This window comes from Daldinia childiae (assembly GCF_008694065.1).
Source record: "Daldinia childiae strain JS-1345 chromosome Unknown Scaffold8, whole genome shotgun sequence".
Classification (NCBI taxonomy): Eukaryota; Fungi; Ascomycota; class Sordariomycetes; order Xylariales; family Hypoxylaceae; genus Daldinia; species Daldinia childiae.
Window position 1 is genome coordinate 511935 of NW_022984649.1, and position 24236 is coordinate 536170.

Genomic DNA, 24236 nt, shown 5'->3' on the forward strand with positions numbered 1-24236 from the left:
GACGAGGCATATGAATTTTCCTCGGCAGAGACGATGGATCTTACTTCTTCTCCCTCCGCATTTCTCGAAGATGAATCTTCGCATGGCCCCCCATGGCCGGTTATGCTAGCGTTTCTTCTCACCGGCGAGCTCTCCCACATTGAAATGTTTGAATGACTAGGGCGTTACGGACTTACTAGGTATTGGCTTGGAATGAATGGACATGAGCATTGTTTTTAATCTGGGCTGTCTCACTTGCCATGTTGCCTATCTTGACTTCGTACCCGAAGTTAAGTTGGAAAGCGGATGCGAGCAGAGCATTGGAGTAAAAGGGGAGGATCGAGTTGAAGTAACATTGCTTTCTGCTATTTAGATAAATGAGTACGTGCATATGATGAATACTTTCTTCGTTTAATTATGTTTTGTTTCTTCAGGCGGTGAACCGTGCATGCGATTATGAACAAGGCTTGGTTGTACCTTGACTGCTTGACCGAGGTCGGCATGAGAGCATGAGAGATGTGGATGAAAATAGAAAGATGAGCAACAACCCCGGTCTGTTCCCTGTCTAGTTACTCTTTAATAACAAGTATGTAGTTCTATTATTGACGTCAAGGAAATTGATTTTAATATTATAATTCGCTCTATTAGATTCTCTTCGATTTGAGCTACGTAGCGAGTCTCTAGGAAATGGATTGAGACTTAGGAACTGTGTCATGATATCTAAGTTATTGAAGTTGGAATTTTCCTAAAACTGATGAATCACATTCCCAAATCCTCCACGAGAGCGGAGATCCCATGATCCGATCCATCACCTTGGAGTATCTCGGGGATTTATTTTGGTTAGCTGCAGACGGACGGCTTTTAAATTCTGTGCGCCAGTGAACAGTAGGACTGCGACGGGAAACCCGACGCTGCGCGACGAGGGACAACATACTGTTTTCCCCAAAATAAGTCTTTTGCGCATGCTAAAAATCCAGCTTCTGCATGTTTTTTTGTGCTCGTCTGCAGTACTTGGCTAGATCAGATCAGATCGGATGTGAGGGGAAGGGAAGTCGAGTGACTGACTACCTAACTTGGAAAAAAGGGTGTCATCCATCCCGTGAATGTTCGGATGGATTTAGGGAGGGGGAATACCTTGATACCATTTACCAACCATATCCGATAGCTCTAGTCCGTCTTTCATATATCATATGAACAACCGGCATATCGCACGAAGCCTCCCAGGCGCGCCGCCATAGCTATGAAAACCCTCGGTGTTCCAAGACAAGCCGTTAAGCCATGGCACGTCTTTGCGGCGCTGGCGACAATAGCGATCATCGTCGTAGTAGTCACTCCCACGGCTATTTTAGTACCCAGACGGAACCGCGACGAGGCTATCGAGGAGGACAAAAGGGTAATAATATACCCCCTCCTATCTCTCTCTCTCTCATTCTTTTCCCACCCATGTTCTCCCTTAATTAGAATTCCGCAGTAGATCAAGTGCTAAGACTTAACGAACGTAGACCCCTTCGCAACCGGACATCGCCCGCGTGAACTTGGGATATGCGCAGTATCAGGGCTCGCTCGTGGGCCGCGATGGCGGCGTCGCGGAGTACCTCGGCATGCGGTATGCGGCGCCGCCCACGGGGGAGCGCAGGTGGCGGGCCCCGGTTGAGCCGGAGGTAGATGATTCGGGGGACCAGGCGGCTGATACGGTAAGGTGTTTTTACCTGCCCTTGTTTCTATATCTCTTAGCTACCTAATGAGAAGGTAATGAGACGAAAGGAACTATAATGAAGGAAACGAGTAACTAACACACGGAGCGAACCTAGTTCGGCCCCATCTGCCTGGGCATCTCGGTACCGTATCCTAACGGCGGAGCCCAAGATGAAGATTGTCTGTACGTCAACGTATGGGCGCCGGCTAACGCTACGGTCGACTCTAAGCTGCCCGTGTGGCTGTTCATCCAAGGAGGAGGTTCGTCTTTTTTTCTCTTCTTCTTTTTCCATCCTGTCTCCTATATACCTACCAATAGACAATCACAACCCCCCTCCCCCTCTTTCACTTAAACCAAAGACTTATCCCCAACTCCGCGCTAAACCAAAGAAAAAAAACAGGCTACACCGTCAACAGCAACGCCAACTGGAACGGCACCGCCGTAGTCGAGCGTTCGGCCCAGAATATAATCCTGGTCAACTTCAACTACCGCGTCGGGCTCTGGGGCTTCCTAGCGAGCGAGCGCGTACGCGGGGATGGCGGCGGGGCCGGAGACTTGAATGTTGGGCTCCGGGACCAGCGGGAGGTCATGCGCTGGATCCGACGGCATATCGCGCAGTTCGGAGGCGACCCGGAGCACGTCGTGATTAACGGGGCTTCGGCTGGGGCTGGGTCTGTTGCGCTGCACTTGCTTATTTCGTATGCGGAGGGTAGTCAGACGCAGCACGATAACAGTACAAGTAGTAGTGGAAGTAGTAGTAGTAGCGGCGATCTCTTCGTGGGTGCTATCGGGGAATCCCCCTTTTTCCCCGCGCAGCCGACCGTCGTGGATCTCGAGTGGCAGTTCGACCTGGTGCTCTCGCAGACGGGGTGTAGCGACGAGGAAGAAGATCCAATGTCGTGTCTCCGGAGCAAAGACACCGCGACTCTACAACAAACCGCGAATATTCCCTCCCCATTCCCCGGACGCCCGGGACTCCCTGACCCCTTACCCCTATTCTACTGGACGCCCTGCATAGACGGCTCTCTCCTCCCAGACTCGCCCTCCACGCTCTTCTCCCAGGGCTCCTTCATCGACGTCCCCGTCATAATGGGCACCACCACCAACGAAGGCACCGTCTTCGCACCCGCCGACACAGCCAGCTCGGACGCCATGACGCTGTTCCTTCAGAACAACTACCCGCGCCTCTCTTCCGCTCAAGCCAACAACGTCCCCCGCAAATACCCGCAACAAGCCACCGTGCCCCTCCACGAATCCTGGTTCCCCTCCGCGGCAACCGCCTACGGCGAAGCGACGTTCATCTGCCCGACGAACAATATTCTAACAGCATATGTCCAGCGCCGGAACAATGCTCAGCGTGCATGGAGCTACCGGTACGACGTCTACGACGCGATGAACGCGGCGCTGGGGCTAGGCGTGCCGCATATATGGGAGTCGTGGGCCGTGTTTGGGCCGGATAGCCAGCAGGGGCCGGGGCGTGGGCCGACGAGTTATTATGGCGAGGCTGCGGCCGTGGTGCCGTGGGTTATGGACTACTGGATCTCGTTTGTGCGGACTTTGGATCCGTCTACGTTGCGGACGCCGGGGGCCCCGGTGTGGGAGTTGTGGGATGCGGAGGGAGGTGGGAATGGGAATGGGAATGGTACTGGTACTGGTAGTGGTGGTGAGAGATTACTCATGCAGGTGGGCAATTTCTCGATGGAGACGGTGCCGGAGGATCAGTGGGAAAGATGTGATTTTTGGAAAGGGCTTGCGCCTGCACTGCAGCAGAGGAGGGGAGTTCGATGAAGTTTTGGGTATTGATTTTTTGAGTATCTATTTATGCCTCTGATATGATAACGATTTACTTGGCTGGTGGTTATAGTATGGGCAATTAGATGATATCACGGACGGCATTCTAGATCGTATATACCAATATATATATATATGTTCATCATGTAGATTCTACAAGAAAATACCTATCAACTATCTATGATATATGTAGGCAAGAAGGGCTATGTCCCGTACGATTAAGTTAAAAGTCACTTTTCTTCATCTATTCTTCTATATCACTTGTATCTAGAACCCCTAACGTACTTTAGACCACCTACTTTCGAATATAGACACCATGTTCAGGCGATGACCTTGTGAATTCCATAGAGACCTACAAGGTATTATCGCACCCTTCCTTGACCAAGCTCCCATATCCTCAGGAAACTTAAAAGATTCGGGGTCGACATAGGTAAATTTCGGTGTTGGCAAGACAGTAGAATCATCAAGCTCTGAGCCTGCCAGTAGTTCGAATAGAGACTTCTTAACAACTGCTGCATAATGGTCCACTATGTTCTCAAAGTCCACCGCATTAGTGAGGGGTAAAGCCGAGATAGGTCCTTCAATTGCACGGTAAACCGCCGCTGTTTGAACAAACACGTCACCTGAGGGGGAGTCGACAACGACGTGGTGCAAGAGGGGATCTTCCGGGGTCCCTCCACCGCCAACGGTATACAACCGGATAGATCCGGCGTTTATATTCGCGAATCCCAGATGCGCATGCCACTCCACACCAGCCGAACGCGGCAACTCTTCGACTTCAGCGGAGAAGACAAACGGTAGTGGTTTGTGGGGAATCTTCCCATCTTCAGCGTCAGCATCTGCATCTGCATCTGCACCTGCGTCGAAATCCTTCAAGACCTCCCAATCAGGAAGACTTGGTCTCGAAGCGGTATCATTACTACTATTACCGTATGTCATATACGCAGGATTATACTTTCGATCCCACGGGTCCGGCTCCTCTATCGCGTCTGTCGACAGACTAGAGGATGCCACGTGCGCTGCATTCCACGCCGCAGAAGCGAGCAGGGCACTGTGTTTCGCTTCCGAACGGAGGGCCGAGCGCGGGAAGTATGCCACGGCGCCGCTCCACCATTGGACCTGCATCTCACCGCCAACACGCCAGAGGTGCTGCAGCGCTAGGGTTATTTGTAATGCGAGGCTACTGCTACCGCCCTTCCGTATCGGAGGCAGGGTCATGGAGGCGGGTACCAAGGGTATCTGGCCCGCGATGGACACCGCAAGAGGCACTTCTGAGTTTTGGGCATCGTTATTTTGACCCTCGTCGCTCCTAAGCAGGGGATACGCGACCGCCTGGCTGTATGGGCCAATGTTGGCTGGTGCCCAGTACGACCGCGACTGGACGTGCAAACCACGCCTTTCATTTCGCTTCAAATGAGGCTGAACGGTGAGAAGAATAACTATGTCGGCGCCTCGAGGTAGCATCAAATCCCCACATGAGATAGTTACTCGAGCAGGCGGGTTTGGTTCACGGAACAGGGCACCGTAGAGCTTGTTAACGGTCGGAAAGTCTCCCATACGCCGTAACACGATGACGGAACTGACAATTGCTGTTGACGGTAAGGTATGTTCGCCTAGCCGTCGACGAACCTCGTCAACGACCCTGGCTGTCTGATCTTCAATGCCCCCCGAATTTCCAACAAAGTACCAGTCATTGCTACTAGACTCGGTGTGCTTATACCGAGACAGGCTCGATGTAGGTGATAGTAATGTCTGAGATAACCCGCTATGACCATACCCCAGCCTGTCCTCGTTATGCAGCGACTCGAGGACAGTCTTGAATTCCGAATCGAGCAAGTCTGGGATACGAACACCGTAACTATCTGTCTGAGATGATGCATCCAAATCCGACTTAATCTCAACTTTAGCCTTACGAATGCTTAGCCAAGCGCTTCCGCCACCCTCACGTACAATTCTTTTGTCATCTTCATCAACTACTATCCGGCTCTTAAACAGCACCGACGGGCCGTCTACAATAAGCGTCTCAAACTCACCGCCCTCTCCCAAGACGGCACCCCGTCCTCCGTCGCCCCCAAAGCGGCGGAGCGCGCGGCGGATGCGGGACACGGCGGACTCGCTTGCCACATTTTCCCACAAGAAATCTTCTCCCAAGCCAGCGCTAGCCACCTTCACAATACGGGCCTCCAGCCCTGCGGCTCCCATATCACGGAGCAGCTGCGCGTCATCGTTCTTATCGGTACCTGCAGCTTGACTATCTGTAGCAGCAAAGGACAATGGAAGTTCGGGGAATTGCCACAGATAGGCCAGCGGCACTAGGCCGAGTCTCAGAGCAACGGATTCGACGCGAGTTCGCTGGTATGTCGATAGTATAGCGCCTGTACACAGGGCGTTGACATCCGGGTGGGCCTCGAGAACAGCACGCAATAGCGGGACGAGTGACTCTGTCTCATCCTCGTCTTCGCGGTGGCCATCAGGGTCCTGGTAGCTTATGCCGTGGTCCACCGCTGTTCCCAGGATAGGTCGGCGGAATAGAGGTAGTCCCGTGGCCTGTGCATACAATGGGATAACTTGATGACCCACGGTCTGGTACATGAAACTATTCAAGTCGGCCTCGTCTTCTTCCTCGTTGCCACTATGGTCTATTTCCGGTGCCGAGCATGAAGTAGAGCATGAAGAGTGCTGGGGGTGTTGATCCACGCCGGGAGAGATCCGTATGGTAGCAGTAGTAGTGCTGCCGGCATCGGCCCCAGTTACCTCTTCAGCTTCAGTTCTGTCTGTGCTTCCCGAAATATTGGCATCTCTGATATAGTTACAACTATTACTAGCATTGCTGACTCTAGGCGGCGGGTGGAGGTTAGCTAGAGCTACGACTCGGTGCCCATTCGCCAGACAGTGGAGAATGGAGTAGAAACTATCCTTCCCCCCGGAGACCAACGCAACAACGTGTAGGGGTCTGTCGGCTGCCATAGGATGGGATGGCATGGGATAGCATGGGTGTTCGGTAATTGCAAAGGCCTGACAGCTATCAATTTCGGAGAAATAGAAAAGAAATCGAATAGTCCACCGGCCTAACAGGGAATCATTTCTCTGCGTACCAAGTTTTCCGTACCCGGGTTTCTCTGTACTAGGCGAAACGGGAACAAATCTCGACTACCGCGACATCAGTGTGGCACGATTGCCTCACTTTTCTTAGCTATATCTCAGCTGATCTCGGCGTGTTATGACTTCATATGATATTTAATATAATCTTTAAGATAGCGGCCCTAGACTTTTTGAGCTATGACTTTGATTAGTTACTAGCTTTTATGAGGTTAGGCAAGATTTTAGTATAGTTAGTATAGTTAGATATAGTTAGTATAACTAACTAACTAGTATAAATACATACATGAAAGCTAACTAGAAGCTAATAAGCGAATCTATGTTGATCTATGCGGATAGTTCCTCAGACGGTGTCTTCTTAGCGGGGTTTCGGATTGTTGAAAGTCTGGAAACTAGAATTTTAGGAACCGATTTTTTTTTATCAGCAGACATCATAAGAGAGATAGTCAGAGATGATTAATCGACTAAAAGCGTTCTACCATAATAAACTAGAGAAAGATACGAGTTTACTATCTCGTTATCTCGCTATCTTGAATAGTAGTTAACAGTAGTTAACAAAAGTCCCTCCGTTACGCGCGTATGTTATTCATGTTTTTTTTTTCTTGATTTCGGGGTTTGAAAGCCGGACCGTATTTGTTCGGGGGCTAATTGTCGGACTTGATTTACCTCTATCTCATAACCAACCTATGACACAATATTGAACTTTGAGATGTAGAATATACGTATTTATGTACCTATGTATGTACATGTATGTATTGAAGTAGTTACATAGATAGATACTTTTAGTTACACAAAAGAACTTGTCCCGAAACCTTCAATGTTGAATACCTACATCCATGTACGATAGACACCTCTCTACTAAGTTAGGTAGTACACTTTTATTCTACTACTCAAGCAATAGAAACTAGAATATCACGAATACGCATTGAATTAAAAGTCAAAATAATTACTGGCGACAAATCCATTGCTAGATTTAATTTCCTATCTGTACATAGGTTCCTGCTAAAAGCTATCTTCTTGTGACCAGCACCGCCACGAAAGCCAATCGCAATAAACGAAGTCGGGAAATAAACTGAATAACTAGAAATTAGACACACGAAGAGCGATTTCAGTGAAGGGTCCCTTCGAACATCATCCTCTGGTTCCTCCTCCCCTCCTACTGATCGTGTCCTACCGCGATAGGCGGCTGCTCTGCACCGCCCCGCTGTAGAGATTACAACGAGCGTAGAGAATTATAAGCCGCCGAAAATAGTGTATAGCATTGCTTTCCATGGCAAATTCCGCCTCTGTATGGTTTTGTCAAAAATGCCCGCCCGTTCGCGCCTCATCACCAAAACCCTTGTATCCCTTAATGGCTGTCGTAGCCGCTCCCTTGAGCTTTTTTTAAATAGTCGTCATGATTGGAAGAAAAAATGTTTTCACAATAATGGTACAAGAAGACAAGTCGATGCTGAAAAATCAAAGTGCAACTTTTGTAGTCCTCTCTACCTAGGCCTTGAGACCAGATCCATGAATGCGCTGGGGGGAATCGGTCGAATGTGTGAAAGTCATTATGTCATTAGTGGGCGTACGCCGAGATCTCCTTTTTTTCGATCTTCAAAGCGTGTAAAGCTGATCTCAATCCTTCCCGAGGAATTTGGATGATTTACTCAGATCGCTTGCGCTTCTTCTTGCCCTGGCTCTCACTGGGAGATTCGTCTGATGATAAGTCGCTAGCGCTACCGGGGACCTCGGACGCGACTTGGAAAAGTACCTTTCCGTAATTAGAATAGTCCGACTCTCCAGAAGGCATCATTTCGAGTCCTTCTTCGCTACCATCAATGAGATTCATGACGATAGCACCGCTACCGTGAGTTCGCGCGTGCTGAGATAAGTTGTCGCTTCGAGAGAACTTCTTACCGCACTCGTGGCATTCAAAGGGCTTCTCTTGAGTGTGTAGAGAACGGTAGTGGCGCTTCAGGTGTTCTTGTCGGCGGAAGCGGCGGTTGCATAGTTCGCAAACAAAAGTCTTGCTCGGGTCCTCAGTTAATGATTGCTTACGGCCTCGGCGATTTGGCGGGGCTGGAAGAGTATTGGGTGCGCTTGATCCTGATGATGATCCTGCATTGCTGCTAGCTTGCGTGGCATCATTCTGAGCTGACTGCTGTTGTTGCTGCTGCTCGTCGCTCTGAGCAGAGCTGGAATCAGCAGCGACATTCATGACGGGAACTGCTTTGCGCGATTCCTTCTTTGACTTCTTTAACTTCTTGTCCTTGTGCGATTCGCACTCTGACGAGCTAGCAGGACTAGAAAGGCCAGTAACTGATGTGTCCTCTGTATCGAAATCGCTCTCTGCGAAGAAAGACTCGTGACCCAAAGATAGGGTAGTAGAGCAAGTACCAGAACGCGGTCTCTTCAAATCGGCAGATTGCTCACTAATATTAACTAGGCGACTTACAAAGTCGTCCTCAGATTCCAAATCTGAGATATCCTCAAAAGCTGGAAGACCGTGTTGAGGCTCAGTGTTGAAGTTGAAGTTATCAAGGAGTGATTGTTTTTGAAGAACGTCACCCCTGAATTCTTCTAATGCGACAGGGGCTGTGAACTCGGACGATAGAGTGGGGTTCGACACACCGCCAACAGTTAAATTCCGAGGGTCGCAAAAATCAACGTCTTGTTCCGATGCAACAGATCGTGCATATGGTGACGGAGATGGTGATAAAGAAGGGCAGGAAGTAGGCGAAAGATGATCGCTTGAGAAGCTAGAATTGACTGAAGGTGCCTGTGTGGATTGCGATTGTAGATAAACTGTAAGGGCAAGAAAAAAATTAAAGTTAGCAACCAAATGTTCCCTAGGCTTAAAAAGATAGGCAAGATAAGCGGTGAATTTCAATCCAAGCCCCGCCAACCCGCTTCGAAACTCAATTACACTTTTTGCAGTTCGTATTTTTAGAAGTTGGATTTTTAAAACAACTCATTCCGTTGTCCAAATTCAAGTTCAAGCTCAAGTTAAAGCAACTAGATCACCACCCAAAACTTAAAATCCATAAAAAAAAAAACAAGGACCTACCAGGTGTTAATGGAGGTGAGCCACAGTTGGCCCAATCCAGATTCTCTAAGTTCTCCGGCATTGTCTCAACCTCGGGCTTCACCATTTCGCATCCGTCAAGTCCATCTAGCCCAGAGAACATGGGGTTTAGCGGTGTGGCTAGCATGTCGTTCGTGTTGCATGGGCTGCCCATTGAGCTACCTGATGTTGACAGGGGCGGTGTAGCTGGGTAGTAGAAGCCATCGTGATCGCAAAGCTCAGTCTCCAGCGCCAACTTCATAGGTTGGTTTTGCAACATAATAGCTGGTCGATGTATGGCCTGCGGTGATGCCATAGGAGTCATATTACTGGGAACGGCACCGAATACCTTAGCCTGTAGAGGTTGTTGCGAGCAAGACGAATTCGGCCTCGAGTAGATTGGCGTCGATGGCAACGTAGGTACAATAGGGAATACCTGTTGTTGTTGCATCTGTTGAAACCCTGGCTGTTGACTGAAGTGGCCGTGGTGCCGGTTCTCTGGGTTGGGGTCTGGCGTATAGTAGAAGAAGGGCGTTGGTCCCATCTGAGAGCTCATCATAGTTGGATCCATTGTCGTGACTGATTTTACCTCCTGTCAGTCTTTGCGGGTGGTGACCTTTTCTTAATCCTCTAAGGAACTGACCTGTTGCCGCGTCTCGTTTCGTTTATATATTAAGTATACTGGTAGTTGTTATATTGTACAATAGGTACGTTTGTTGGGCGGTTGGCCTAAAGATGGTGGTTTCGGTTCTTGGATGTCTGAATGAATGAACGGTCCCGATGTATATCAAAGACCATCTAGTTGCTTATGACTCAATGTATATGCTGCTGTACATGAACCTGTCCTCGATTTGGAACTCCCGGATATTATCGTCAAGCAGACTTGGCTTGGGAGAGGGTAGGAATATGTGACTTTGTTGTATACTTAAAGAAGGGCAGGAAGTTCGAGGAGTGATCGAACGATTCCAAAAAGTCGAGTCACGGAAGAAACAAGAGAACCGATAGGGTTATGAAGAAATAGAAGACAACCTAAGTCGACTGATATGTCGATCACGGACTAGGTAAGAGAGTAATGAACGTGGTTGAAGCGAACCTTGTAGAGGATAATGTAAAATAGTCGAAGCCCGCCCAGATCATCTACACCAGATAAAAGAGCCCATCGATAGGCACTGGAGGGCCTGCGGGTGGAATGGAAGACCCATAGGGAACCCACTCAACTCAAGGTCACCCATGTATGTCTCACTTGGGGAAGCTGACAAGGGGGGTCTAAAGATGGTCCTGGTCGGCCTGGGTCGTTACCACTGGCCAACCTTGTCTACTGCATGTCTGGGGCAAAAACGGAAACATGAGATGAGTGGGTATGTCGACTGGTACTATGTGGGCGCAGCCACCGAGCGATTCTAAATCTGGACGACACTAGAGGGAGGGCGAGGTACCGCGTATTGATGGGTACATTATGTTATGTCCCTATGTCCCATGTATCCTATGTTATGCTCTTTTTATCGACGGACAGCAGAAACCTTGTCCGACTGGTCGTATACCTGTTCTAGTATTGCATAGCGGCATAGCAGCATAGTGTACATACATAGTGTATACACCTTTAAACTCCGTTGGTTTGTACGCATGCGCAAGCATACGACACCTTGCATATCGCCTAGCACCGTTCAGAGAAACGATACAGACTCCCAGACCCGACCTAGTATCAAGCGTACATACATAGTACATAGTAGAGCTGCATTTCGACAGCTAAACATGGGGTTGTTGTTGTTGGCTCTTCTTTTTGGAGTATCTTCTTTTCGAAGTATTATGTAAATTCTAGGATAACCAATATACGGTGAAGTATCGGGTTAGCCATCTTTTGTCGTTATCTATGTAAGACGTTATTCTTGTACATAATTCGTCATTAATCTAAAGCCTTCTAACCTAGATAGATATGCTATAGATATGATAGATATATGCCAAGAAGGTACATATAAATATTTAAACGGCTTGTACATAGGTATCTACATCTACCTAAGTATTGGTATATAACTGATAGTTACTGATACCTTACGTAGATAGTATACGTAAAGCATTACATGATGCATAATTAATACACCTAACGAAAAGACAAGTGAGACGATGCCCATACAGTAGTATCTCGGCGGCCTTCCCCATTGCTTCTAGAGCTCCTTAGGGAATTGATTGTCGTCGATGGTACTCTGCACAAGTTTTCCCTCAGGATTTTCTTGGATGGTTGGATCATGCATATCTACGTCGTATGTATTGTATTGTACAATAGTGAACCGCCACCTGTGATAGGTCGGTTTGACCGCTGAACCACACGAGGAAGCGAGCCACACAATTTGCATAATTCGTCCTTTTTTGCCAAAGCACTAGTCGGTGGTGGTTGTGTTCGGCTGCAACATTGCACAGCCAGTCGCTGAACGCCGTTCAGCCTGCGCGCGACGCGGAGTCCTCTGCGCCAGCCCATGGTGCTCATCCAGTAGAACGACGTGATGGAATGCAGGTACGAATGGCCAGGCGTCGCGCTATGGATCACATTCGTCATTCGGCGCCTTCACGAGAAAGACTGCGCTTATAATTTAAGCCTCGGACAGCCTCTTAGACTTGTCGATTGGATCACGGAAGGCTTGGTATTAGATGCTCCATAGAATCCGGAACGATAGCCGATAGAGATTAAAAGTTAAAAGGCTATGAAAAGGCTATGAAGCCATGTATTTCTCGGGACGGGCAAACAGACTACAGTGTATATAGACAATCACAGCTCGTGATAGTAATGACGTTGACCGCTGGGATAACCTCCCACTCCCATCGACACCAAGATGCTGGGTTTCTGCAGAAACCCAAGATGCAGCCAAACAAGCGTTCCGCAATTGAAAATTTCGCAAACTGCCGATTGATTGGATTTCACTAATAGGCTGTGAACTGCTCAATGAAGAATTTCATCTAGGTGAGGTGAGCGTTGTAAGCATGCAGTAAGAGGCAGCCTGCCATCGCATGCGTAATACAACAGTATCGGGCATCGTATTGGATATAGATGCCAATCCATATGTTTTTGGTGTGAAGTAGTTCCAGTAAATGAAGACCAATGATTAGTGTTTTTTGCCTAAGCTGGGCTCGCATTGGCAGATTGACCCCAGATTAGCTTGTGATTAAGGATATGTTCACAATTTATCTGCTAAAAGCGGTTGCATCGATTGGAATTGGAAACATAGGATTAGCCCCCGAATGTTTATGTGTGAGTGGACAAATCCTCCAAAACGCGCGCGTTCCTGATATGCAAGCACTATCCATTGATTCACTATTAGATGCAACCTATTCATCCAGAGAGAAGAGGCTAGAGACGCCGATGATACGGTATCTGTCAAATCATGTTAAGGCCTTCTGTTTATGGAACGTGCTTGGATTTTTTTTTATTTTCCTCTCTTCGGTGTATCACAGGAATCATAAGACGGGGTTGGCTGATACCAGCCGTAGGCTTATTCTGTAAGAGAGAGAACATTGTGAACACTCGTCACAATGGTCAATGGTCAATGGTCAACGGTCAACTCGGCGAACATTCTGTTACATGAGATTACACCCCACATTTCACATCTACATATCGATGTGATAGAAGATCCGATGGGTCGGTTCTTTTGCACCGACGTAGTGGAAGCGTTCTATGTAGCGTCAACACAACTGGACTCGATAGCTTATAGGGTTTTATGTTAGATTAGATGTTGATGAAACCAAAGTACGGCATCGTGATGGACCGGAAGTACGGACGTGACGGTGACTTAATGTTACTAGTAATCAACGAAGTAACGGGTGTTAGGTTAGTTGTTAGTTGTTAGGTGTTAGGCGTCAAGCGGGAATAGGTGGGAAAGAAATAAGCTTCTTTTCTTACTTTCTTTTTTTAACTTTGTTAACATGCAGAAAAAAAATGGAAGTAATATGGCCTTTACGAGACTTCGTCATCACCACCAAAGGCAAGTCCTTCCTGCCTTTTTCGTACTTCGGGATCTTCTAATGCAGTCATTGGATCCCGATGCCGTTTCTCTACCAGCACCTTCCACACACGGCTCGGCCTCGGAACCACTACGTACAGAAAAAAACATTGAAAATTAAAAAATCGAAATACTTTTCTTTTTTAGCCCGTCCGCAACGCAACGGCTCAACGTGGACTCCTCGTGTAAGTCCACAAACATCATCTCCACTAGTTTGCATCAGATTATCAAAACGCCATGCGTAATCTTTTACGTGACTTGATATCAGCTTTTCGGATCTTCAAACAACGTGCCAACTACTGTCACGCATGAATGCAGTCGCCGTTCAAACGAACACTAAAAGCGGCTTCTATCATAGCGCACCTTAGAAACCGCATCGCAATATTGGTGATACGCTCGCCTATTGCAACCATTACCTTGCTACCGTTCCTAGCGTACGGAAGTGTACTCTATATCAGCGTATGTTGTGTGTACATAGAGTACGTATATGGGCGTTGAGGATTATCGATTCTCTGAGGGGGGCTGTGTCAGGGAGCACAACTCTGCATTGGTAGGTTATTGTGCATATGTATTTCTTACGTGCTATCGCAGTATCATTAAAACATCCATCGCTCGTTTCATTATTTTACCGTGCATATTAGTGCATTCGCCAATGCATTAGCACTGGCATTGCATTAGAGATTGCGTTTCTGAATAAATCTAGGAATACATCCATACATCCATACATCATACATACACATAATACATAACCTTACGCATACATATACTTACTTACACACGCATACTAGTACATGGGTTATGTACTGTACAAGTATGCATTACGATGCCCCATATCGTCAGTGCTGTTGTTCTATGCTACGTCGTACTAACATAGCGGTGGAGCGGTGTTTTATCGGATTAGAGTCCCAAATCAGGAAGCTTTATCAGGGTCCAGACAATTATTCCACCGCCAGAATGCCTAGACAGCTCGCTGGGACTTCCGACTTTACAAGGTATCCATAACTGTTCCGTGGAAGCCTTCCGGCTCGACAGGACCCCAGGCAAGAGCCCTCATAGTTAATTTGCCTCCCATTATGCGGCCTGTTACCCGGCTCCCACAGTGCTGGAAACTAGAATACGTCAGGATAGTCAGGATAGTCAGGATAGACGATAGAAAACGAATGGAAGTATTGAATGTTGTGAGGTACATCTATACTTTACTATACTTTACTACAACTTCTCTACACCAATCGCATTTCTCTCGGCCTATTCATCGACCAGTACCTTGCATGCCAAATTTGTGCCTGCAGATTCGTCCTGCAGGAACGACGCATCAGCGGCATATTATTACTTTACTGAGTAAAGCATGGCAAGTCGGTATGCAAGCAGGTAATTGATCCGGAGCTTAAGATAATCTGACAGTTGGAGATGAAAGGTACCGGAAAAAAAAGAAACAACCCCAAAATGTGATCTCAACTACATACACTACTACCATAACATACACTATTTACATCACAACTTATTAGCTACCTATCTCCTACATAGGTAGGCACTTAGATAAAGATGAAGGATCGACCGTCATAGTTTAGGTCATACACTAGGTAATCTAGTGTAGGTCCGCAGACAAGCAAGTTTTACATACGCATTCTCTAAAGGTTAAGTTCTTCCACATATCATCAAAAACCCGAAAGGCCGACCTAAACAGTTCGCGTATTTCGTGTTACCCAGTGTCAGCGACGAGAATCATATCGCGGAACCGGTCCAGAACATCAATTCGCCATCAAAAAAAAGCTTAGAGCTTCTTGTGGTACTTGATAAATGACAGTAGTATATAGAGGCCCGTGCTATCCCAATATTCTTAACCAGGTAGGAAATCCGTAATGAGGGAATATTGGGAGAGCAAGAGTGGCAATCTTCATTCAGCATATCCGCTCAAAACAGGAATCTTCCCTAGCTCAACCACCACATACATACATACAATACATATTACATACAAACTACAATGCAAAAAGTTTGTCCGAAGGCGTTTTTTGGGATGATGCGTCCCATCAGTATGGGCTGATCCATTATGATCCATTCTCAGTGGTAACATTTCGCTCATACCGGACCCAAAGCCCTGGGAACGTACGATACCAAAACACCAATATGACAGACAATCATCATGCGAAGTCTCAAGCCCTAGAAGCTATCGTCAGTTGTCACCCGGGCAAGCAGCCTAGTATTTTATCAGCCGAATATAGTAAAGCGAAGCATCTAATTTACGTTTTCACCTATAGTCCTCCCTTCAGTCAACCTAGTGACTTGCTAATACACACGATTTCACGTGTTCATCTAGCGTACGAGATTACCGAATTTCTCATAGTTCTAAGCTCCCTGGTTAAGAAGCCATAGATGAACCGTAGATGGTCCACGGGCCGTTTAGACAAGGAACCGCCTCCTGCACCCGTTGGCGGAATTGGCGATTTTTAGGCGGCGACAAGGACCAAAAGCGGAACAGTGCCGGTCCCTCCAAACCACTTCCCCCAGATTCGCGAGATAGTATGAAAGACCAGGTATATCCCTTGATTCCACCCATTCATATGCCAACTTGAAATAAGGCACCAATTTAGTTTAGCCTCGAACCGGGAGCCTTGCAACATGCTGTAGCAGGTGTGATTCTGGAAGATCTTGAGGGTTTCTCTCATGTTCTTGGCTTCTTCACCGGCATATTTTCGGCCAATGAGCTTTGATACCGACTCGAATAGCTGCGTGGCAGGAAGGCGGGCATATGTTCTCGTACCTGGCAACGTGCCAGGCCCCCTAGATGAAAGTTGTTTCTCAATCGGGCCTTCGACGTATCATTTACAAGGGAAAAGTGGTAGTAAAAGAGTATTTGCATTAAAGAAGTAAATCTCCAAACATTTGATCATCACGCTTTTGATAAGTTTCTGGTAAGCCGAGGGCCCTTGAAATAAGCGTCTGACATGCGGTTTCGCAATACTTAGCCGTGATCTTGATGCGAGATGTCAAACTACATACATGCACTATCTGATACATTGGAAACTCCGTGCGCTAACGGCCACTATGAGGACCATGAGGACTAACTATATTGAATACAGCGTCACCGCATTACACTACCTAGGTACAGCATAGTGATTATAGTGATCATAGCGTCCAAATAATATAAGAGCTAATATACATACGAAGCAATTATAAACGAGCCTCAAATCTACCACTAATAGGTAGCATTTGCCAAGGTGATAGTTTACGGTCAAGAGAATCAAACCAGCTTCGCCAATGCGCGCCGCGCCATTACCAGCTTTACCAACACAGATACCAACATAGATCTAAGGACCCTTGAGGGGCCCTTGAAGGGCGACCGTTGGAAAAGCCCCTCAATAACAAACTGCCCGCCGCGGAACATGATCCATTGAAACTGATGTACATACTAAGACGTAGTGGACATAAAGCGGTGGATATTGTACAGCAAGATGGTTGAATACATTTTAGGGTCATGTACTCCGCAGAGACCAGTAGGAAAAGATATTGTACTAGTATTATTAGTGTACGATAGCTAAAGAGCCAACACCGGGGGGTTTCCTATGGAGATACGTGTACCAGCCATATCTAAGGTGAGTACCACTAATAGCGAAAGGTACAACACGTAGGCAATCCGCATCCGCATAGTGACCTAGTGTTAGGATGTTAGGGTATTAGAGTGTTAGGTACCAACTAACATCCCTAGCACCTAACGCTAGAAGGCAAGGCAGCGGTCCCTAGGCTCAAATGATCCCATCCTAACTTCCCCGTCGATATTTAGTCCCGCTAATGCAGGTCCCGGCCCAATTGGCAGCGTTCCGCTCTTTCTTTCTCGAATGCTTCTTACGTTTCAAAAGAGCCGACCCCGTTTGCCGTTAGGTATCCCCCACTTCCTGCCAAACCATTATGTTAGGTACCTAAATACCTAATGCTATAGGCCTAATACCTACATAACCTACCAGCCTACCTCACTATGTACAAAACCCGAGACCCATTTACTTACTACCTTAGGCTGTTGTTATGTATGCTAGATACTAAACCATTACCAGCCATGCCAACTATAACACCAACTATAACAAATACATATACTAACCAGCATTAAGGCATACATACATATGTATGTATGTACAACCACGGTGTCACGCATTTGAAGCTAAAGCTATCGTTATCCTTAAGCGAGGCGAACAAAGTGTCTATGAGTTGTGAGATTTACAAAAACACGCTATTAGCTACGACAAGGTTCAATATAACGGGCCATACATACAGGCACTTACACTATAATATTTCCCCCCGGTTTTCGGTGCATAGCGGACAACCCGCCTCGAAATTCGAGACTCCATTATTTTTTACCCTTTCTAATAAATCCGGACTCTTTTCTAACCGTTTATGTTTGTGTTACGTAGCAAAACTGGGTCGAGGTGTTAATGGTTAAAATTACCTAACCCGAATATGCAGTTCTATCGTCCCAGAGCCATAGGCACGGATACTTCCAAAACCTACGATGGAATATTCCAATCATGAGCCGACCCAACTTTGCTCACCTTTGACACCTTGGACTAATTAGGAATCTTTATGGGTCTTCTAAATGGGTCTTCTAGACTCACCGGGGCATCTCTCAAGTCGTATCCGTCGGAGACTATTACCTGTGCAGTTCTCCACCTCAAGTTCGCATGAACATGAGTTCGTTCACCGTAAATATGCGGCCCGAACATTGACTATAACGTATACGGGAGAGCCACACGCCCAAAGCCCAAACCTCAGAAGCCCAGAGCCCAGAGCCCACGGTCCATATAGTCCACAGCCATAATACCGTCTTTAAGACTCTTACCCAATTGTATCCAGTCAGAATAACGCTTAGGTAGTTGGTTATTAGCTGGTACGGGCGAGATCCCATGACAGCGCCCGAAACTCCATTTACATAGTCCAAAAGCAAACGCCACGTTTTCCCGCGCCATCTTGCGGATTTGTCGATCTTGCTTACGACGATCTTGGCCCAAGTGCCAGCAAGCCTCTTTGTTTAATTCTCTCTCTTCAAAAAAACAAAAAACAAAAAATTAAAAAAAAAAAAAAGTCTATGCGATGAACTCGGCAAGTGCCGTCAGGGCCTAAGGTTAGGAAGAAAGGCAGATCTTCATCTCCCGCACAACGGCCTACGGCATGGGCAAGGCATGGCATGGCAAACAATAAGCTTCTGACATCTCCGTGGGGCCGCGAGTCCGCGACGGATGACGGGCGAACGGGTATACGGAGATCTAATCTCGTGGGGTTTATCATGGTTCATCGTGAGAAGACCCTCCAAATTTTTCACATAACTAGCAAGGGCTGGTCAAATCAAACTTCTTAACGGGCAGGCCGAGTAACAAGGCGAACAGAGCCTCGCGCAGGCTAGCCCGACCGCCTAGAAACAATGCAAGTTACACATGTAACAGCATGGATAAACCACACCGCCTGAACACTGAATGGTCTGTTTATTCCCTTTTAGATTAGCGACCACGACATTTTCTGTCGACGTTTCGGTCTTATCGTCACCCCTACATACATACTATACTCTTCGTCAACTAGTGTGGTGTATGTGCTCTTATTCTAGTGTTGAGGCGAGTACCACACTACGGTATGAGTGAGCTATCCGAACGAATGGTGTTGGTAGACAAACCAGCTACGAGTTTGGTTCGAAGGAAGCATTAACTTAAATCTTCTATGCCGCTTTCGGCTGTAGATAATTATCACCGAATTTGCTTTTCTATCCCACGTGTAACTCCTACGCTCGTCCTTAATGCTTGTCATATTGCCCTCAGCTAAGAGTCGATGAGACTCAGTTATTCCGACTTGATGGCAGCTACACGACCTTCCTAATGGAACATCTCGCCAAGTGTTATCGGCCAGGTGAAGGACAACACTTAACCCGAAGCAAAGTATCAATGATGCGTTACTATCACCACGATGATAATGAGTTACTTGTTCGGGGTTGTACGACCTAGGTTACATCCGCATTACCTCCGCAGTAATGCAGGTACACGGGACTGAACGCTGCGCGACAGAATCTACAGATTCCTCGATTCGAGTATTAACATTCGAGCGCAGAATTTACGACAGAAGCATACCGCTTTCTTAAACGCGCTGAATAGCATAAGGTAGTTTGGGATTAACTGTTTGAGACTCACTCTCTAGGTAAGAACCAACGTGTCTCAGATGTCAGACATTTACACGCGTACAACCGTTTTCGACCAGCAGCATGGCCTATCGCCGATAACATTTTACCTTCTACCACTACCCGCCACAAACATGCGGTTCGAGTAGGGCCTTGCAAGTCGTAGATATGAATCATCCCACCCGAGAATCCCATGAGTAGGTAGCTTAGCTGTGCCTCCCCCACGCGATATTGAGGCAGATTCTCCAAACATGCACATATCGATGGGACGTCTCAGACTCATGATTCCGATGAGCATATCTTATGTAGTCAGCTCTCGACAAACTTCTTCGAAAGGATCATGAAGCTGCCAGACTGCCAAATCGACATGACCGAAGGGGATTTAACAGAGCTCGGAGAATTGAGGTCGCCATCTATCGTCGAGATGGGATTGCATGAACACAGAGGCGCAGCAAACCCCGGCCATGCCGTCATTAAATTAGGGTTGGGATTAGTTTACGAAGGCGGCGAGATCGCGGGATCCTCCCGGGCGTGGTTGAAGCTGGCGAATCAGTAAACGAGCACGTCTACGAAAGTATCGTCTGGCCTAAGCACTACGATCCTCCCGTCTTTGGTGTAAGCAGACGTCGGTCTATGCTCAAAACTAACGCGATTCTACGTTTGTCTATTTTTTTTTTTTACTCCTTTGGTGTGCGACACAATCAAAATGTAGCTGCAGCAAAGGCACAGTCCAGCTCGACGGCGCCGCCTTTCGAGTGCGTTTGGACAGGATTCGGTACTACCCAACATGTTGGGTCGTACAACTAAAGTATTCTTTGCTTTGCCGTAGAATCCGATCTGGTAAATAAATGCGGAGGGAATCTGCATGTAAAAACTACTCCAACGAAATGAAAGCGCCCATGCGGCACGGCTCGCCAGTAGGGTCGGTAAGGTATCCTCCAAAAGGAGTTGCTACGTTAAGTACGCTTGCTGACATTATGTACCGCAATCCTTCCTTGGACCCCATCTTGAGACTCTCAGTCCATATGGGCTACTTTATCTATGCCATACAGCGTAGAGTATGTTGGCACGCTTATGCTCTATTTCAACATACACACGTCTAAATTTGACGCTCGTTGATAAATCTCATTGGTCGTCAACCAGCCCATTGCTAGCCTACACCGCTTTCAGTAAATCACCTACTCCAACGCTAATAGTCAGTTCTGAATGGCTCCGAAAGAGGGTTACGTTGGATCCTGCGTCGCTTTTCTACTGGCTAGCCGCGCCATAGGCAGACGTTCAAGGACTACCATGCGAGTGGTGAATGATATGGCAAGGCTGCTTACTCCGTAAGCCGTTGTCGAATGTAACTGTTGGCAAACTAGCAAAATTGGCATGACTTTTTGCTAGCCAGAACACTGAAGACACATTCCTTTATCAGCAGTTGGAACTATACAGACAAATAGATAGCCAAGAGTCTAGTATCATATAGGATGGAGCCATGCTGCCATGTCAGCTACAAAGGAGCCGAGCCATCGCCGTTATGAATTCGCCACTCGTGGTTGATCTCCTAACTAAGGTTTAAACCAACTCCTGTAGAACACACGTAAGAACGTCTATGATACCAGTTTAACTTCTGAGGAGAGCATGACCGTTTAGAAAATATTAGCTGCCTATCTTACTCGCATCCAATCCTACGAGCTGGATATACTACCACATGGCGCGGTTCCTTAAAAAACCTAGTACGGGACACTGGTTACTATGATTCCTTTTTACGACCAGGCATTCCTGATTACGGTGGTGCTCTCGATGCGGTGAAACCTGGGAGGCAAATGCCTGCTGACGCCATCCCCAAAATCCGCTACGCATCATCTACCGCGCTATACTTATACATTATAGTATGGTTATCGTCGGTTCCTGCGTAAATTCCAGTTGTATAAGCTTATCGTGAGATGTCCAGAGTAAATCCTAAACGCCTTTGCCGCGCCTTGGGTAACCGGCTTATAGAGAATTCTCAGAAAGGGTGTCACACCAAGAAGTCTTTTCGACACGTTGCTTGTTGCCAGTGGTCATTCTGATCTGTGGCTTATCATTTTTTTCTTGCTTGCTTCCTTTCCCCAGATTTGTCGATGTAGATAGCATCACAGGTACACAGAGATCGAGTAGAGCCACCATCACGCTAGGTGTTCGTAGGGGTGTTCGTAGGCTTGCTTTTAGGATATCAGGATCAGGATTGGAGATAAGCAGCAGGTTCGTCTAATCCCACAACGCGGTCATCATCGGAGTTCTGACTGGTCGAAATGGATTGTCTATGACAAAGAATCTTAGTCCCAATAGTTTACTATCGTCAGGTTACTAGTGACGTACAGGTTCGTATGGCAGACTATGAATTATAGGAGCCCAGTGTACGACCCACCGTGACCTAGAGTCTTTATGGTATTATATGTTATCATTTAGATAGGTAATTACATAGGACAAAGACATGATGCTATGTAGATCATCTCGGGTATCTACCGGTGATATCAAAGTTTACGAACCCACTAGCAGTCGGAATCCAAATTCATTGTCTTCTTCTTCTTCGCCTCCTGTTATATGTGATATCAAATAGTATGGAACGTATCACCAGGCCCTACGCCACTATCGTTCTGGCGTAAGGCACTGGGGAGGTGAAAAGTCCGGTGAGAGCCACCTTTCCGCGCACAGTATCTGTATCTTAATAATAAGCACTTGACTAGATCTAATTCTAGGTGACGTTAACCGTGTTCGAGAAAGGATAAAAAAAAGCCTAATAACGTGATATGACCGATCACCAAATACGCCATGGCAACGTCCAATCATAAATCATCGCAAGCCCTAGTTGGCTAGGTAATGAGTTAATTCCGTTAGATCACCAAGAGACTCATCTCGCGCTTCTTGGAAGAGGCAAATACATACACAGCTTCTGAGATACGCCATCGAGCTAATTACCTGTTTGTTGCCTTTGATTATACGACGACGCGCGGTCCGAGATCCGACAGAAGCGCGAAGCAAGGAGGCAGCATATACCTATCTGTTTACCTATCTACGCCAGGCGAACCAGCTGAAAGACATTTATCATACAAGACGTATCATATTTGGGCCAGAATGCCATATCTTATATTGTCCGTCCCGAAGGTGCCGGCGCGTCGCTGTCTCGGTCTAGGGGCGCGCGCACATGACTCCCCCACAAGATAACGGAAAGTGGTGGTACAGTTCGATGCTGCGGACCAGACCGACGACGCATGAGGGCTTGAGACAGCCAGCCAATGACTCAAGCTATTTTTGCCCTCGGCGCCACGAGGACCCCTCGTCCGAACGATAGTTTGCAAAACAAGCTTTTTTTGTTCTTCCTATCTTACTTTTCCTTGTCCTTAGTCCCTTGGAGCCGTGATACATTCTATCTGTCTGAGACAAGTCTCCGGCTGGTTAGACATCCGCGTGTTCTTGCTAGGTGCCGCGAGACGAACGGATAATGCGGAGTTAGGAGAGAGGGCCTAGACGCGCTCTGTTAACTCGTGATATTGCATAGTAGGTAGGTCGTTTCTGGCACGCGGGTTGCGCTGCGACATTCGTGTGTTAGCTGAACGCGGCATATTGGCTCTTAGGGCGAGACTTTTTAGCTTGGTGTCGATTGAGTTTGAGCCGATGTCTCTAGGGACTATGTAGTATTCCATCATCACTTGAGATGCTGCTTGTTTCTTGATTTGTGAAGAGGGTCGTGACTCTGGGATCGGTATTTCTATGACGAGTGTGCATATAAATGATGCCTATTTGGCATAGAAACCTCCGAGGTTGGAAGTTTGGGGATCAAGAAATGGTCATAGTTCATCTTCAATGAAACAATAACAACACGGGAGATCAATCATCTTATTAAAACCTTAACAGATAGAATGTGGAATGATTCTATTCTTAGTAGTAAAGTAACTATTTTAATACGTGAAACATAAGGGTAAATGCCGAACTTGACTCACACTGCTATATTCTCCTTTTCAGTATGTAGTGCCGTTAAGCTATTGATATCCTCTACAAGAGGCTTCCTTTTATCACTATATAAGTACAGAGACGATCAATATAGGTAAGTCGAATGAAATTTGAGACTAAACAATACTGCTGTATATTAAAACACGGGGAATATGAAACTAGAAAGGGTTAATAGGCTACTTGAATGAAACATGCCTTAGAGAAGGACTACCTGGGATAACTAGCAATCAAGACATCCACATATGCAAAATTGACAATTCGGTACGGCGCTTCCGTCCTCCCGGGCTCTCTTGCGCCGGCCAGGCTCCGTTTTGCTATCCGGGCATTGACCTATTAAACGACCGTTTTGAAGAAATGGAAATGTTAGCCGCCCTGCTCGTCTTATTCCGAGAGATGTCGTCTTTACTCTGTTTACACCCCCTGTCCACTGACCCCTATTTTCTTGTAACGAGGTTTAGCATCCTCGACACGCTTGATAGTCGTGTATATATCTGCTACATAACAGGACTCACA

At 47.0% G+C, this 24236-nt stretch overlaps 3 protein-coding genes across 3 annotated transcripts; 1 reads left to right on the forward strand and 2 right to left on the reverse strand.

Annotated features, from left to right (window-relative positions):
- Positions 1-1219: 1219 nt before the first annotated feature.
- Positions 1220-3463, forward strand: GL218_06917 (Acetylcholinesterase; the record flags this gene model as incomplete). Its single annotated transcript, XM_033583653.1, has 4 exons — positions 1220-1372; positions 1482-1673; positions 1791-1935; positions 2121-3463. The coding sequence occupies 4 exons, from the start codon at positions 1220-1222 to the stop codon at positions 3461-3463; spliced, it is 1833 nt and encodes a 610-aa protein (XP_033432924.1).
- Positions 3464-3742: 279 nt separating this feature from the next.
- Positions 3743-6433, reverse strand: GL218_06918 (Diphthine-ammonia ligase; the record flags this gene model as incomplete). Its single annotated transcript, XM_033583654.1, has 1 exon — positions 3743-6433. One exon carries the CDS (start codon positions 6431-6433, stop codon positions 3743-3745), a length of 2691 nt encoding a protein of 896 aa, XP_033432929.1.
- Positions 6434-8210: 1777 nt separating this feature from the next.
- Positions 8211-10182, reverse strand: GL218_06919 (uncharacterized protein; the record flags this gene model as incomplete). The annotated part of the gene is made up of 2 exons (XM_033583655.1): positions 8211-9352; positions 9615-10182. 2 exons carry the CDS (start codon positions 10180-10182, stop codon positions 8211-8213), a joined length of 1710 nt encoding a protein of 569 aa, XP_033432930.1.
- Between the last annotated feature and the right edge of the window lie 14054 nt (positions 10183-24236).